Genomic DNA, 13,824 nt, shown 5'->3' with positions numbered 1-13,824 from the left:
CTCTCCAGGTCCCCAATAAGGCTTCCCACTGGCACAGCTATAGGGTCCAGATCTCAGCCTAGCTGGGCAAGCTAAAATCTTCAGCACCCTCTCTGTCCAACCAGTGCTTCGTGTCCCTGCCCAAGTAGCTGACACACACACACACACATTGAGATAAGAGTTTATACAACCACACAGACACTTCTGGAGAAGGCTGGCACAGGTTCTCCAGCTGTGCCCCATTTACCCAGACTATATAGTAGTACCCTGCCACCACCCAGCTAATAATTATAAGTTACTCAAAGGCCCTTTAAAGGGTGTCCAATTATTACTGTACAATGTTTTTATCCAATTGGTGGTATGACTAAACAGTCTCAAGGCTTATTAGAGTGACCTGGTACAGCATCCTTATATACATGCAATGTACTATTGGAGCTTAACGTATCTCTACACAAACCAGCCACAGTTAAAAGGTTTTAAAATATTTAATAATAAATAATTAAAACTACAAGACAATACTTTGTACTACACAGTCAGTGCCAGTCAAGAGTTCAGAGATCACACAGAAATACTTAAAATAATTCAGTAGTACAGTCTAAACTTTCTAGCTATCGCTAAAAGAAAACACAAGTCTAAGATAACTTACATGTGAGCAAGAGGCAGTGCTGTGAGTTGGTTGATCAAGACAAAAAAGCTTCATGCCTTCTGATTCTCTCTGTTTAAATTAAAACTGCAGACCTGATAAACATTACATCATTTTTACACTTTCCTGGAGTTCCAAGGCTCCACATTAACTGCATTTACATTCTTAACATCTTCCTTTTATCATCTTGCAGCTGGTCAGGAACAGAGCAATAAAAATACATTTGCGTGCTTAAATCTAGCAATTTTAACTCTTGGTGAAAACAATAGAAAGAATGTCTTCATCTAGACTGACTGGAGCCGACTTTAGATCAAAGGGTCACAACATGCTTTTACTGGGTCAGTAGACAGCACTGTTGCCACATTTTTGTAACAGCATTGTTTTCATTTAAGACAACAAGCCTGTATTTCAACATTTATATTTACAAATGACAGAATTATCTGCACAATTCTATCCGGCTAGGCTGGCAGCCTTCACAGAAGCCATTTCGGAATACTGAGAACGAGGGCGAAAGAATTTAGCAACAAAAATAGCCCAATGACAAATAATTCAGGTGTTGAACAGGGCACAAAACTGACAGCAAGGAACGTCGTGGTCTGGGCCTAAACAGGTGACGCAGTAAGAATGATAATCTCTGTGAGGTATTTGCTTTCCACAGGCAAGACCATTATTAATTTTTTCTGACATCGGTTAGAGCAAGAAAAAATGATCCCCAACGGGGTACTTATCTTTTAGAAGACTTCAGGTCTGAAACTGGAAAAATTAAAATTTCAGGAGGCGGCCGATCAGCACTTGGGAACGGCTTCTGCTTCAGGCTCCGCTCTGCAAGAAAAGTTGATGTAATAGCATCGGCTGCATGTTTTATACCCCTGATGATCTGATATCATGGAAAAAGCGACAGCATCCGACGCAGAAATCCCAAGACTCTGGTATTTGGGCTGACTGAGGGCTACCTGCAGGCAGATAACCCAAGTGTGATGACTGCAACAGTGAAACACGAAGAACATCCAGTGAAGCAGAAGATAACTACATGTAGAACAGACCGATGGGTTTGACAACTACGCTCAAACTGGCCATGAGATACTAAAGTTTTTGCACTCATTCAGTCACTTATGTACACTTAACCCCAAGGCTTTGCTCATATATCGGGACTACAGCTTTACGTAAGCTTTTAGCCTCGTTACTTAGGCCGGATGCGCGCACACATATACACCCTATACACATGCGCACACACACCACACACAAATGTACAAAAGGGAGGAACTGAAATCAGGTCCAACTAATGTGTGTGCAGTATAACTAAAATCTCATATCAATGACTGAAAGCTTTTTCCACTAGCTGAGCTGCAAAACCACACATTGCATTCTTCAAACATGGTTTCTACACCCTCAGAGAGTGCCACTGCAATACAAAATACATCCGTTTATATTCCTTACAAAGGAAAATCTTCCCACAACAGCTCAGATATGAAAAGGCACCCTGTATGTTATACACTGTAATTTCCAGAAGTGAAGTCTCTAAAGTGTGTTGCTCTCTTCTCACTAAATGCAAGTTCAACCTCTTTCTCAAAGTAAAAAGTGAACATGATGTAGAATCAGAATGCCAAACTTAGGCCAAGTATAAGGCACCAACTGTGCAAAAAAATTCAGATTTATAGAAAATACTATTTGTGATGAAGGAAGAAATCAGCCAAGATGTTAAGTGCAAAGCGATAGCCATGAGCAGTTTACAAACTTTATAATTCACTTTGACAGGGTTGAGCACCAGCACTGAGGAAGGAGATGACAGAGGAAAATTATGGCATACAGAAACAAAGAACCTGTTGCACCAAAAGTTTCTTTTGTAAAAGAATCACAGGAGATGACTAGGCTAATGGCTCTGGGGCCCTTACAAGCCTAGCCAAGAGTTTATCCCCAAAAAAGAAACCTCAATCAGCACCTGTCGCCCCTGTCAAGACGGGACACTGGAACCCCCTGGGACAACTCTGTGATTGCCCATCCACTCATCAAGGTTGCGCTTGAAGAGGGTCAGCGACGTACTTTGCTTGACGTGCATGAGGAGTCTATTCCAGAGACGGGGCAGCCTCTGGGAGAGAAACCGGTCTCTCCAGCAGGTTTTGTTAATGACACATTTTAGATTTAAGCCTTTCGATCAGGTACTAAGTAAGGAGTTAGACTTACGGATATGGAGCATCTCTAGTAGAGCAGGGTCTGAGATTGTCTTGTAGGTGAGACGCAGATCACCTCTGAGCAATCTGTATGATACAGAGTAGAGCGATAGTGATTTGAGCCTGTCCACATAGGACAGGTGTTGGAGGCTATGGATTCTCTTAGTGAGGTAGTTCTGTGGCCTTTCCAGTTGGTGCAGGTGTCTGGAGAGTTACATACCAAATGGGGAGTTGTACTCAATTACTGGCTTAATGAGGGAGAAGTACAGAGAGGTAATAACCTCCTTTTTTCTGGATGCAAACCCTTTACTTATGAGATGAACCAAGTAAAAGGCTTTTCTGACCACTGTCACTACATGATGGTCAAATGTGAGATTGTTGTCAACATGGGTACCCAGTCTCTCATCACAGGTTTTGTGCTTAGGGGGTTGTCGCTAATGTGGTAATCAGTAGGAGCCGTGTTTTTGCTGAATGGTATGATAACACATTTTTTTGCATTTAACTTAAGGCCATGACTTTGGTACCAGTCATTTGTTGCTGTGAGACCCTTTTAAAGTATGTTAACATCATCTGGGGAGTCAATGACAGCACTCAGTTTACAGTTATCCACAAACTTGGTCAGCCACAGGCCTTTTGTCTTTGCCTGGACCTCTGAGAAGTAGATGCCAAACAATAGGATGCCCAAGACAGATCCCTGGGGGACACCACTAGTGACAGGTCTATCGGAGGTAGTGGCACCTATTTTGACCTTGTGGGTCCTATCAGTGAGCCAGCTGGCTACTCACCTGATGAGATAGGGATTTATGCCAAGTTCTGTTAGTTTTCGATGATGCCCGAGTGGGGGATTGTGTCAAAGGTTTTGGCTAAGTCAAGGTAAGCTGTATTGATGCACTTGACAGGATGTATTACTTGAAAGGAGTGATTTTGTTATCTGTAACTACAGCTGTTAACTCAGCACTCTGTTGTAGCTTTTGCTTAAAAAGCATACAACTGCAGAGTACTACTCACTCATACAGTAATAAATATAATATCAAAATGTTTAAGAAATTATCTTTTAACAGCCACACACACAGATCAGTGTGGAACCCTGAAATTTTTTTTATTTAAAAACAATGTAAATAAACCAACAGCAGCTGTCAAGTAATTGTTTTACAATAACTTCGAAAAGAGAATCACGAGTTTGCTACTCAGCCTTTTTTCAAAAGGAATAGTAAAATAGTAAACTGACACTGCCATCTAGTTTCTAAAATTGTTCTAAAAACACCCTTTTGTGGTGGTATGGGCAACTACAAGTAAAACTTGAAACTCAAAAGTGTCAGCTGCACCAGAAGAATCTAGACAGAACTGCTAGCTCATCACTTTTGTTGTTGAAACTTTTGCTTAAAAATCATAAGACTAAAAAACAAAGCTGCCACTCATAATAAACATGAAGTAACTGCACACAAAATGCAGTGTTGAAACAAAATGTTTTAATTTGAAAGAATCTTCTGATGCAAAAAAACCAAACATATCCGCTATCAACTACATGTTTACAACTACTTCAAAACGAAACCACACTGTTATTCAGACCCTTCTTTTCTCAAGTGCAGTAAGCTGACACTGCCATCTAGCTTCTAAAATTATTTTCAAAACATCCATTATATAGGTTACATGCAACCAAAACCAGTACTTAAAAATAAATAAATAAATAAAAATAAGCTTATTGTGTAAATCACAGGTTACACCACAGGTACCTAATGTGTTAAATATACTGCTCCTAACAAGCTGTTCAATTTTTCTGAACAGAAACCTCTGTGAATAAAATTTCAGACATTCAGGCAAAGATAAGTACAAAATAATTTTGGTGGTGCAAATAAGAAATAAGAGAGGGTAATCACAGTAATCAGTGTCTGTACACACTGCTGTTACTACATCAGACTTCGAGAATCCTCACCATACTTACATGGGATATGATATCCACTGCCAGGAATCCTTGACTATTTGTGTAACCTTCCTAACAATTAGCCAAACAGGGTAGGCCATTCTTAGCTTATCACCACATCATCATAAATCATCCTGCTCCATTTAAGACCATGCCAAATATGCTAGCTGTTACTTAGTGCTTTCCAAATCCCCATTTATTTGTCATAAAATGTGCAATTACTAATACCTGTTGCAAAAAGTAACAAACTAACATAGATCATAACTAGCTACTAGTACAACTTAAACTATCACACTACACCAAAGTATCATCAGCAGCAGTTCACACATCCCTTCACCATTGAAACCTAATCCAATCACCACCACATTTAACAGAAAATAGCAATACTGTACTAGATCGGAATACTGGACTGCCACAGGAAAAAAGAGAGAGACTCTTAATCCTCCCAAAAACATAGAGAGCCCATCAAGGTTAAGCCCTTTCTATTGAAAAAAAATCTCCTGGACATCTATAAATAAACCCTGGAAAAAAAAAAAAAAAAAGTTTCCAACTCACTGATTGACCAAAGTCCAATATTCTCAATTTAGTCAAAGAAAGTGTATATTTTAAATTATTTCCTGAATATGTTGTACCTGTAAAGCTTGGTTTGGCCCCCAGTTTTTAATTAACCAGACTTATCTTTAGCACCATTCACATTCTGACCATATTTAAGGTAGGCTGCTTCCTGGATAAGGAAACGCATTAAGGCAATAAAATACCATAGTGTATCTACCATCAGCCTTAAACAATTTCACCTTTAGGAGCAAGCCAGGACTGGTAGTCACTGTGATTATAATAATCACAAATAAAACAAAACTCCCCTTACAAACCTTTACAATAAGTCACTAAGTAAATAAAAAAAAAAAAAAAATTCTAGAAAATCCTAAAATCTCTACATATTTCCTAAGTAACGAAAACAAAATAAATGTACAATATACTCTGCTCTTTTAAGGATTGAAAACATCCTCTCCAATACTACACACTCACAAATACCGCAGCAGAAATAATTAGCATTTATTTCATTTTGTATTAAAGACATCAACCCAAAACTGATATGCAGTCTTTATACAAGTTACAGTACAGCTATAACTCCTCCTTCAATAAGTTATATCCGAAGTTCCTAAAATGAGGTGAAGTCTCTTCCAAAACATTAACCCGTATCTATAACATAACCGTCATTACAGACATATTACCCCACAGCTTCAAAATTTCCCAGGTAACATCTATTCCCAAAATGCCAAACCTGTCTTTGAATAACAACCATCAACAAATTGCTATTGCACATAACCACTGTCTAAAATACTAGAAAAATTGCCTACAACCATGTAATACACTATATTAACATATGTGACAGGTGACATTCTTACAAATGAAAAACACAGTTTCTGTTCAAAGTCTTTCAGCATCACTACAGACATTAGTTTGTTAACCAAACAAGTATTTACAAATATGGAACACAGAATCCTAACAGGAGACTCCTTTCTAGCTTAAAGCTCGCCTCTGACAATGTAGACCACTTTTTTCCTTAAGACAATTATGCGTTGTCATTACCCTATCACAATAAATACACAATAAAATTTAAATTTTAAGCACTTGTTGCCTCAAGATCAAATTTTTCTTAATCACAATCAAAGGACTGTTCTACATAGATTTTTCTCTGACAATGATATGTTATGAATCACAAATTAATAGAAAGTTCCAAGTTACTGGAAGTAACACATCAGACAGCAATATGTTCCCTAACTTTATGTGCTAGGTCCATTTCTTCTCTCCATTTATAAACAACCTACATTGGGTCCTTCCTGAAAATCAACTGTGCTCTGTAAACAGATGCCACTATCATTACCAAATTTCATACAAAACTGCAATTCTTCAAAACTACTTCAATAATCTAATTTGGAATTGGTCATCTACTTAAAAATTAAACTTTATTACTAGGAGCTACAAAACTGTGCTTGGACACAGTCATTAAAGGTTTCTTTCTCAACATGAGTGATGCTTCCTGAAACTGTCGTGGCAGCTATTCCTTTAAAGAAAAACTATCCAGAAAGGAGGTCCAGAGAGGACCCTCTTCCAAAAACTGTATGACACAGCTGTCCAATGTTAGCATCTTTGAGGTTTTGAAAAATAGAAGGACTGACCTCAATCACTTCATGCAATCTGCAAAACAAGAGAGGTCTAAGTACACCAACAAAAAGAAAACTGACCAAAAATTGGGGTCGATGATGTTTTTCTTTTGCTCAGAAGGGGACCAAGGGTGGACTGGATGAAGGCTCTTTTGGCAGTAAAAGGATACCAGTTCTGGAGTGGTGTTGCAAATTCTTGGCCTGCACAAGCTGCAGAAGCCACAGTGCCCACATTTTTTGAAGTGTTTCTTAATATATATAGTTTCATGAAAAAGGATAAATGGCAAAAGCTCATATACATATGATCATAGGAGGTTACTAGGCTAATGGCCCTGGGGCCCTTACAAGCCTAGCCAGGAGTTTATCCCCAAAAAAGAAACCTCAGTCAGCAGTGGCTTCATTTCTTGCCAGTAATCTTGATGACTTATTTTAGTCTCATGGCCGAAATGCAACAACAAAAAATGCGGGTTATTATTCTCCTGCATGAGTCTGGTACGGAACCACCTGTATTAATCGGCCCGCTCGAGGCAAATTAGTGCACAGTAAATGCCAATCCAGTTTAGCTTTCCTCTGCAGAACACAAGAAAAATTATGACTTCAAGGACATCCAACAAATTGCAGCCCTACAGAAACTGAAAAAAACACAAACTACCAAAAAAAAAAAAAAAAAAAAAACAAATGCAACAATTCTAGTTTTATTTCGCTAATCTGATCATCGGGGAAGAAATGATGCAAATGGAAATCACATTCATGCAAAGATTCACTACTGTGTAGGCACTACTGGGGAAACCCATAAGCGAGCTTCAAGGTAAGAACTGCCTGTATCTCACTGCTGGCAACAGCACAAAACAGGATACAAATAACTGCCTCAAAATGAAATAATTTCTCTCCTTAACTACCATGAGTTAATCAATGTAAAGTGCATCACAATAAATAAAAATACTTGTAATAAATATGAAAGAAATGGCACTGTCCACTTGCTTACCTCTCTGCCTTTGTGGGTCACCAAGGCTGCCAATGGCTTGGCATAGAATCTACTGTAAGAAAACCCCAAACAACCATACATGCTGTTCGCAGTTAGCTTCAGAGCCTTCTGTCTTATGTCATACTGAAAAGGAAAGAGACAGACTTCAGTGAGGATCAGACACAAAGTATCATTTTCAGAAATATCAAAATTGTAATATTTCATGAATCACAACTTATTTATTTATTTTTTTTTTGCAAAACTAATGTGGAGAAAAAAGAAGTTATGTACCTACCATAACGTTCCATGTAAGTTGTCCTTCATCTCGCCTTCCTTCTTGCTGGATGGGTTTGGAGCCAATCCTCAGCTCCGACTCAGCCGCTTTCTATAGCTCGAGAGCTCTTTACTGGCTCAAGGCTACCCCTTATCCCAGAATGTCCAGCGTCAGCTACCCAGATCTTGTTTGAGATAGCTCACACTAGACAATCATAGAAGATAATCCATCATTATTAAACCTGGATATACAGTAAATTGTCATGGTTTGCTTGGGAAGCAACTAAGAAGAAAACAAGTTAGTCCGTGAAACCATTGAAAAAACTCCTCTCAATCCTCGAGGAAGGGGGGAGGAGGGAGGGACGCAAGAAGGAAGGCGAAATGAAGGACAACTAACATGGAACGTTATGGTAGGTACATTACTTCTTTATTTTAAGTTGTCCAATCTTGCCTTCATTCTTGCTGGATGGGACAGCGACCCTAGCACCTCAATCCTGGGTGGCTCATTGGAACAGACTCTTCAGAACAGTGTAACCAAAGGAAGCCCTGCCCCAGGAGACCACATCGACTTTGTAATGAGAAATAAATGTATGAGGGTCTGCCCAAGTAGCTGCTGCACAAATTGAATCTATGGGCAATCTAGATTGAAAAGCTACCAAAGTAGCTACTGACTTGGTTGAATGACCTTTGGATCTTGCTGGAAGATCTTTTTGTCGCAAATGGTTAAGTATAGGCAATGGTGTCTGATAACCATTTTGACAAAGTTACTTCAGAAACTGGAAGATCTTGCTTGTTGTTAGCAAATGAAAGGTACAACTGATCTGATTTTCTCAGCTCTTTAGTTCTATTGAGATAGAAACATAGTTGTCTATGTACATCCATTTAGTGTAATCTGTATTCTGCCTTGTTGGAATGATTTGGGAAAAGAGAGGAAGTTAAATGGATTGCCTCAAATTGTGTTCTGAGCAAATTTTAGGTAGAAAAGATGGGTTGGTTCTCAGAGAAACTGTCTTTGTGAAAAACTAGGTATGGAAGGCGAACACATAGGGTATGGAGTTCTGAAACGCATCTGGCAGAAGTAATAGCAACTGGGAAGAAAGTTTTCCAAGAGAGAAATTTCAAAGAACACGATGCTGCTGGTTCAAAGGGTGGCAGTATCAAGGAGGCCAGAATCAAATTGAGATACCAAGGTGGAAGGGGCTCTTTCACTGGGGGTCCAAGTAGAGATGCACCTCTCATGAAGGCCTTGAGTTTGTGGGACATTATGCTTGAGTTAAAAACTCCGATGTGAAAATTTGAAAAGGCAGCTAGTTGTACTCTGATGGTAGCATCAGCTGCACCAGATTGAAACGGTTCTGCTAAGAAATCCAGAATCTCGTGTACAAGAGCTGTAAAAGGATCTAAATTCCTGGATTCTGCCCAGTAAGAGAATCTTTTCCATTTGCTAGTATAAACTTTCCTTGTAGTTGTCTTATGAGAGGAAACAATATCACGCACTGCTGGGGAAACATTGGGGAGCCTAGCTAAGATTGGAAGTTGAGGAACCAAGCTGTGAGCTTGAGTGATTGGAGGGATTGGTGTAACCTGCCTGAATGATGAATCAAGAGGTCCGGCACTGGGTCCAGAATCCAAGGCTGGGCTAAAAGATAGGGATGAAGGAACAGAAACCAAATCGGTCGAGAACAATAGGGGGCAATGAGGATCATCTTGCATCCCAATGATTTTGCTTTCTGAATGACTTTTGGAATTAGGGGGAAGGGGGGAAATGCATAAAGGAGTCCCTGAGGCCAATCATGCACTAGAGCTTCCCTGGGTGTCTGACCTGGAGGAGGAACAAGGGAGAAGTAGCTGCTGCATTTATTGTTGAGGGGAGAGGCAAAGAGATCGCAGCAAGGCTGGCCCCATTTGCGGAAAATAAGATCCACAAGTTCCTGTTTCAGAGACCACTTGTGAGGCATGAGGATAGTCCTGCTGAGCCTGTCTGCTATTATGTTGGATTTTTCAGGGATATGCGTTGCTGTCAGAAAACATTGGGAGGAAACCGCCCATTGCCACAGTCTGAGTGCCTCTTGGCACAAGGGGTAAGACCTGGTTCCGCCCAGTTTGTTGATGTACCAAACCATTGACATGTTGTCCGTCTGTATTGCAACAGTCCCGGCAGGGAGAGAGTCTTGAAGAGCTTGCAATGCTAGGAGCACCACTCTCCTCTCCAGGACATTGATGTGCAAGTAGTACTAGTGAGGTTGGACTGTCTGCCCTAGATAATGCCCCCCCACCCCCCATCAGGGAAGTGTCCGTGGTCACTGTGGTAACCGGATGGGATTCCATGAAAGGTCTGCCTCGAGTCACTAGTGGGGAGACCATCCACCAGGAAGGGTGTCTTTTGCAAGATTCCGTAATTAGCATCATGTGAGACATGGGTAATTCCTGGAAGGACCATTGTGTGAAAAGAAACCACTGAAAGATTCTCATTCCAATAAACTGCTAATTAATACTTCAAGATCCAATCACTCAGCAGGTGACGCCCTGTACGCTAACTCTGTAGGAAAACTATGGAATTTACTACCCACTGATCTCACTACACAAATGTCACTGCCACTCTTTAAAAATAATCTAAAGCTCTTTCTTAAGACACACTGGCTCTGCTCCTGTACTAACCCTGACTAACTTTTCTCCTTTCAAATTACAACTACTCTAATACCTAATAATTTCTGACTTAAGAATCTAAATACCAAGTTATTATAAATATAATGCATGTATACATAGATATTGTATCTCAAATACAATACCCATTGATTATTACTGCTAGTTCTATTCCTTGCTTAGACTAATGTATCTTTTATATATTTAAAAAAAAAAAAAAAAAAAATTTTTGTAACAACTGCTTTTTTAGTTCTTGGTAAGTTTTAACTGCTATTACTTTTTTAATTTTCTATTCTTTTTGGGGTTTTTTGGAGCTTTTCTCCCCAGGCCTCTACTGAAAAAGGACATGTATCCAGCTAGACTAGCCCGGTCAACAAATGTAAAATAAAAAATGTAAAATAAAAAAATGTGAAAGCATGCTAAGGGAAAGTACAGTTTTGTACCTACCATAAATGTAGATGTTCGAGGATTCCATTGCTGCAGTCCTGACTATTGGGTATAGTCCGCGTCCAGTCGGCCCGAATACCAGAGTATAAGGCTGACGTCGGTCAGGGCGCATTAGACTGACGTCAGTACGTCAGGGTACTAATGCGCATGACCGACGTCATATCCTCAGTCTTTTCTTGCCCCAGATGTCAGAAGACCCTAAAAGACAAGTCCCAAAAAACCTGCACCAAAAACATGTACAATATATACAACAATATATACAAAAATATAAGCATGTAAACTCACCTACACAACCACCCCTAAATACAGAGGGGAAGGAGGGAGGGTAAATTGGACTGCAGCAATGGAATCCTCGAACATCTACATTTATGGTAGGTACAAAACTGTACTATGTTCTTCGTCTTCCATTGCTGCAGTCCTGACTATTGGGTAGAATCCCAAAGCAGAGGTAAGGGAGGCTGGCAAATCATAAAGAAGTAGGAGCTGACAACATGCCTTGCAAAACAGCTGTGGCAAAACCAGCCCTAGACTTAGAGTAGATAGGAAGGTGATAATGCTTAGAGAAAGTATGCACTGAACTCCAAGTAGCTGCTTCCAAAATATCCTTAGTTGCCACCAGACTTAGAAATGCTGTTGAAGTGGCAGTAGCCCTAGTGGAATGAGGCCTAATCCCAGCTGGAATCTCCTTGCCATGATGGGAATAACAAAATGCAATGCAAAAGCCAATCCACCTAGAAATAGTTTGTTTTGACACAGGCTTGCCCTGTGAACTCAAAGCAAAAGAAACAAACAACTGCTGGGACTGCCTAAAATCCTTAGTTCTGCTTAAATAATAACGCAATTGCCTGTGTACATCTAAAGTGTGCAAAATCTTTTCCCCTTTATTTTGAGGGTCTGCATAAAACGTAGGCAAATGAATAGTTTGGTTTAAAGCCACACTAGAAACCACCTTAGGCATAAAGAAAGGATTAGTGCGTAATGATACCCTATCCTTATGGAAAATCAAAAGGGCTCTACTGCCATAAGGGCCTGCAACTCAGACACCCTTCTTGCAGAAGTAATAGCCAACAGAAAAGCAGTCTTCCATGACAAGTATTTCAATTCAGCAGTAGCTGCAGGCTCAAAAGGTTGTAGAGTAAGTTTTCCCAACACAAAATTGAGATCCCAATCAGGAGTAGGAGCTCTACGTGGGGTCTTATATTCTTTGCCCTCTAAGAAACTGCTTGAACAAAGGATGCGAAAACAAAGGTGGGTCACAATCATAGTGAGCTGAAATTGCTGCAGCATGAATCTTAATGGAAGAGAAGGACAAACCTTTGTCCAATAACTCAGTAAGATATTGAAGAGCCACACTCAAATTAGGCTCAGAAATCTCCAAATTCTTTGCTGTACTCCAAAATAAAAACCTCTTCCATTTTTCTGCGTACACTCTCCTTGTACTAGGTCTTCTAGCTTCCATAATCACATTTAAAACTTGTTGAGGAAGTTGAGACCTGTTGTGTTTCAACACAGAATATGCCAGGCTGTTAGATGAAGAGAATGAAGCTTGACATTGAGCAGATGACCGTCCTTCTGAGATAACAGATGAGGAATCAGAGGTAAAGGCCATGGAGGCTTCTGCACCAGACTCCGTAGTAGTGGGTACCAGTGTTGCCGAGGCCAATCTGGAGCTATCAAAATCATCCTTGGCCTGTCTTGTCTGACCTTTAATAGTACCTTTGGAAGAAGAGGCAGAGGTGGAAAGGCATACACATGAAGGTTTTTCCAACTGAAAGACAGAGCATCCACTTTCCAAGCTGTGTGATGAAACCCCTTTGTGCAATACTTTGGCAGCTGGTGGTTTAGTGGAGAAGCGAACAGATCTATGTCTGGAGTTCCCCATGACACTGTCAGTTTCTGAAATACATGAAGATCCAGTTTCCACTCGTGGGGATCCATGATTTGTCTGCTTAACACATCTGCTAAGGAGTTCTGTGCTCCTGGCAGAAACCTTGCCTGAAGAGTTAGTTGCAAGCTTAGCGCAGTCTCCCATAAAATCATTGCTTGCCTGCATAGAGGATAAGAATGTGTTCCCCCTTGCTTGTTGATGTACCACATGACAGTTGTGTTGTCTGTTAGAATCAACACCTGCCCTGGAAGAAGTAACTCCTTGAAAGCCATTAATGCAAACTGGACTGCTAACATCTCCTTCATGTTGATATGTAGATGCTGTAGTCTGGCAGGCCACTTGTCTTGTATCCACTTTCCATTTAGATGAGCTCCCCAAGCAAGGTCCGAGGCATCTGTCGTTAAGATCTGACTTGCCTCTGGCCGGGTCACAGAGAGTCCCTTGTTTAGGTGACATTCCTGAGCCCACCACAAGAATTCTTTTCGAAGGCAAGGTATTATTTGAATGACAGTGTCCAAATCCTGGCAGTGCTGTGTCCATACATTTTGAGATACCACTGTAGCTTCCTCATATGCAGTTTGGCATTGGGAAGCACCAGAATACAAGATGCCATGAACCCTAATGCTTGAAGGACTGTCCTTGCAGTCAGCACGGACTGATGAGATAGTTGATGGAAGTAAAGTGACAGACTCTTTTGTTTGTCCGGGGTTAAACCGTCCATCTGGGCTGCTGT

At 40.4% G+C, this 13,824-nt stretch overlaps 1 protein-coding gene across 1 annotated transcript in view; it reads right to left on the bottom strand.

Annotated features, from left to right (window-relative positions):
- The window catches only part of POLA1 (DNA polymerase alpha 1, catalytic subunit), a 3,104,727-nt gene that overhangs the window by 1,882,085 nt on the left and 1,208,818 nt on the right, over positions 1–13,824 (bottom strand). The window contains exon 26 of the mRNA XM_044072304.1: positions 7,862–7,984. Within this exon, the coding sequence (XP_043928239.1) occupies positions 7,862–7,984 (123 nt within the window). The remainder of the gene's footprint in view (positions 1–7,861; positions 7,985–13,824) is intronic.

Source organism: Protopterus annectens, chromosome 5.part0, assembly GCF_019279795.1.
Source record: "Protopterus annectens isolate FY-2018-M chromosome 5.part0, PAN1.0, whole genome shotgun sequence".
In the NCBI taxonomy this organism is placed as follows: Eukaryota; Metazoa; Chordata; order Ceratodontiformes; family Protopteridae; genus Protopterus; species Protopterus annectens.
The sequence above is the reverse complement of the archived record's forward strand: the minus strand, read 5'-3'. Positions and strand labels throughout refer to the sequence as shown.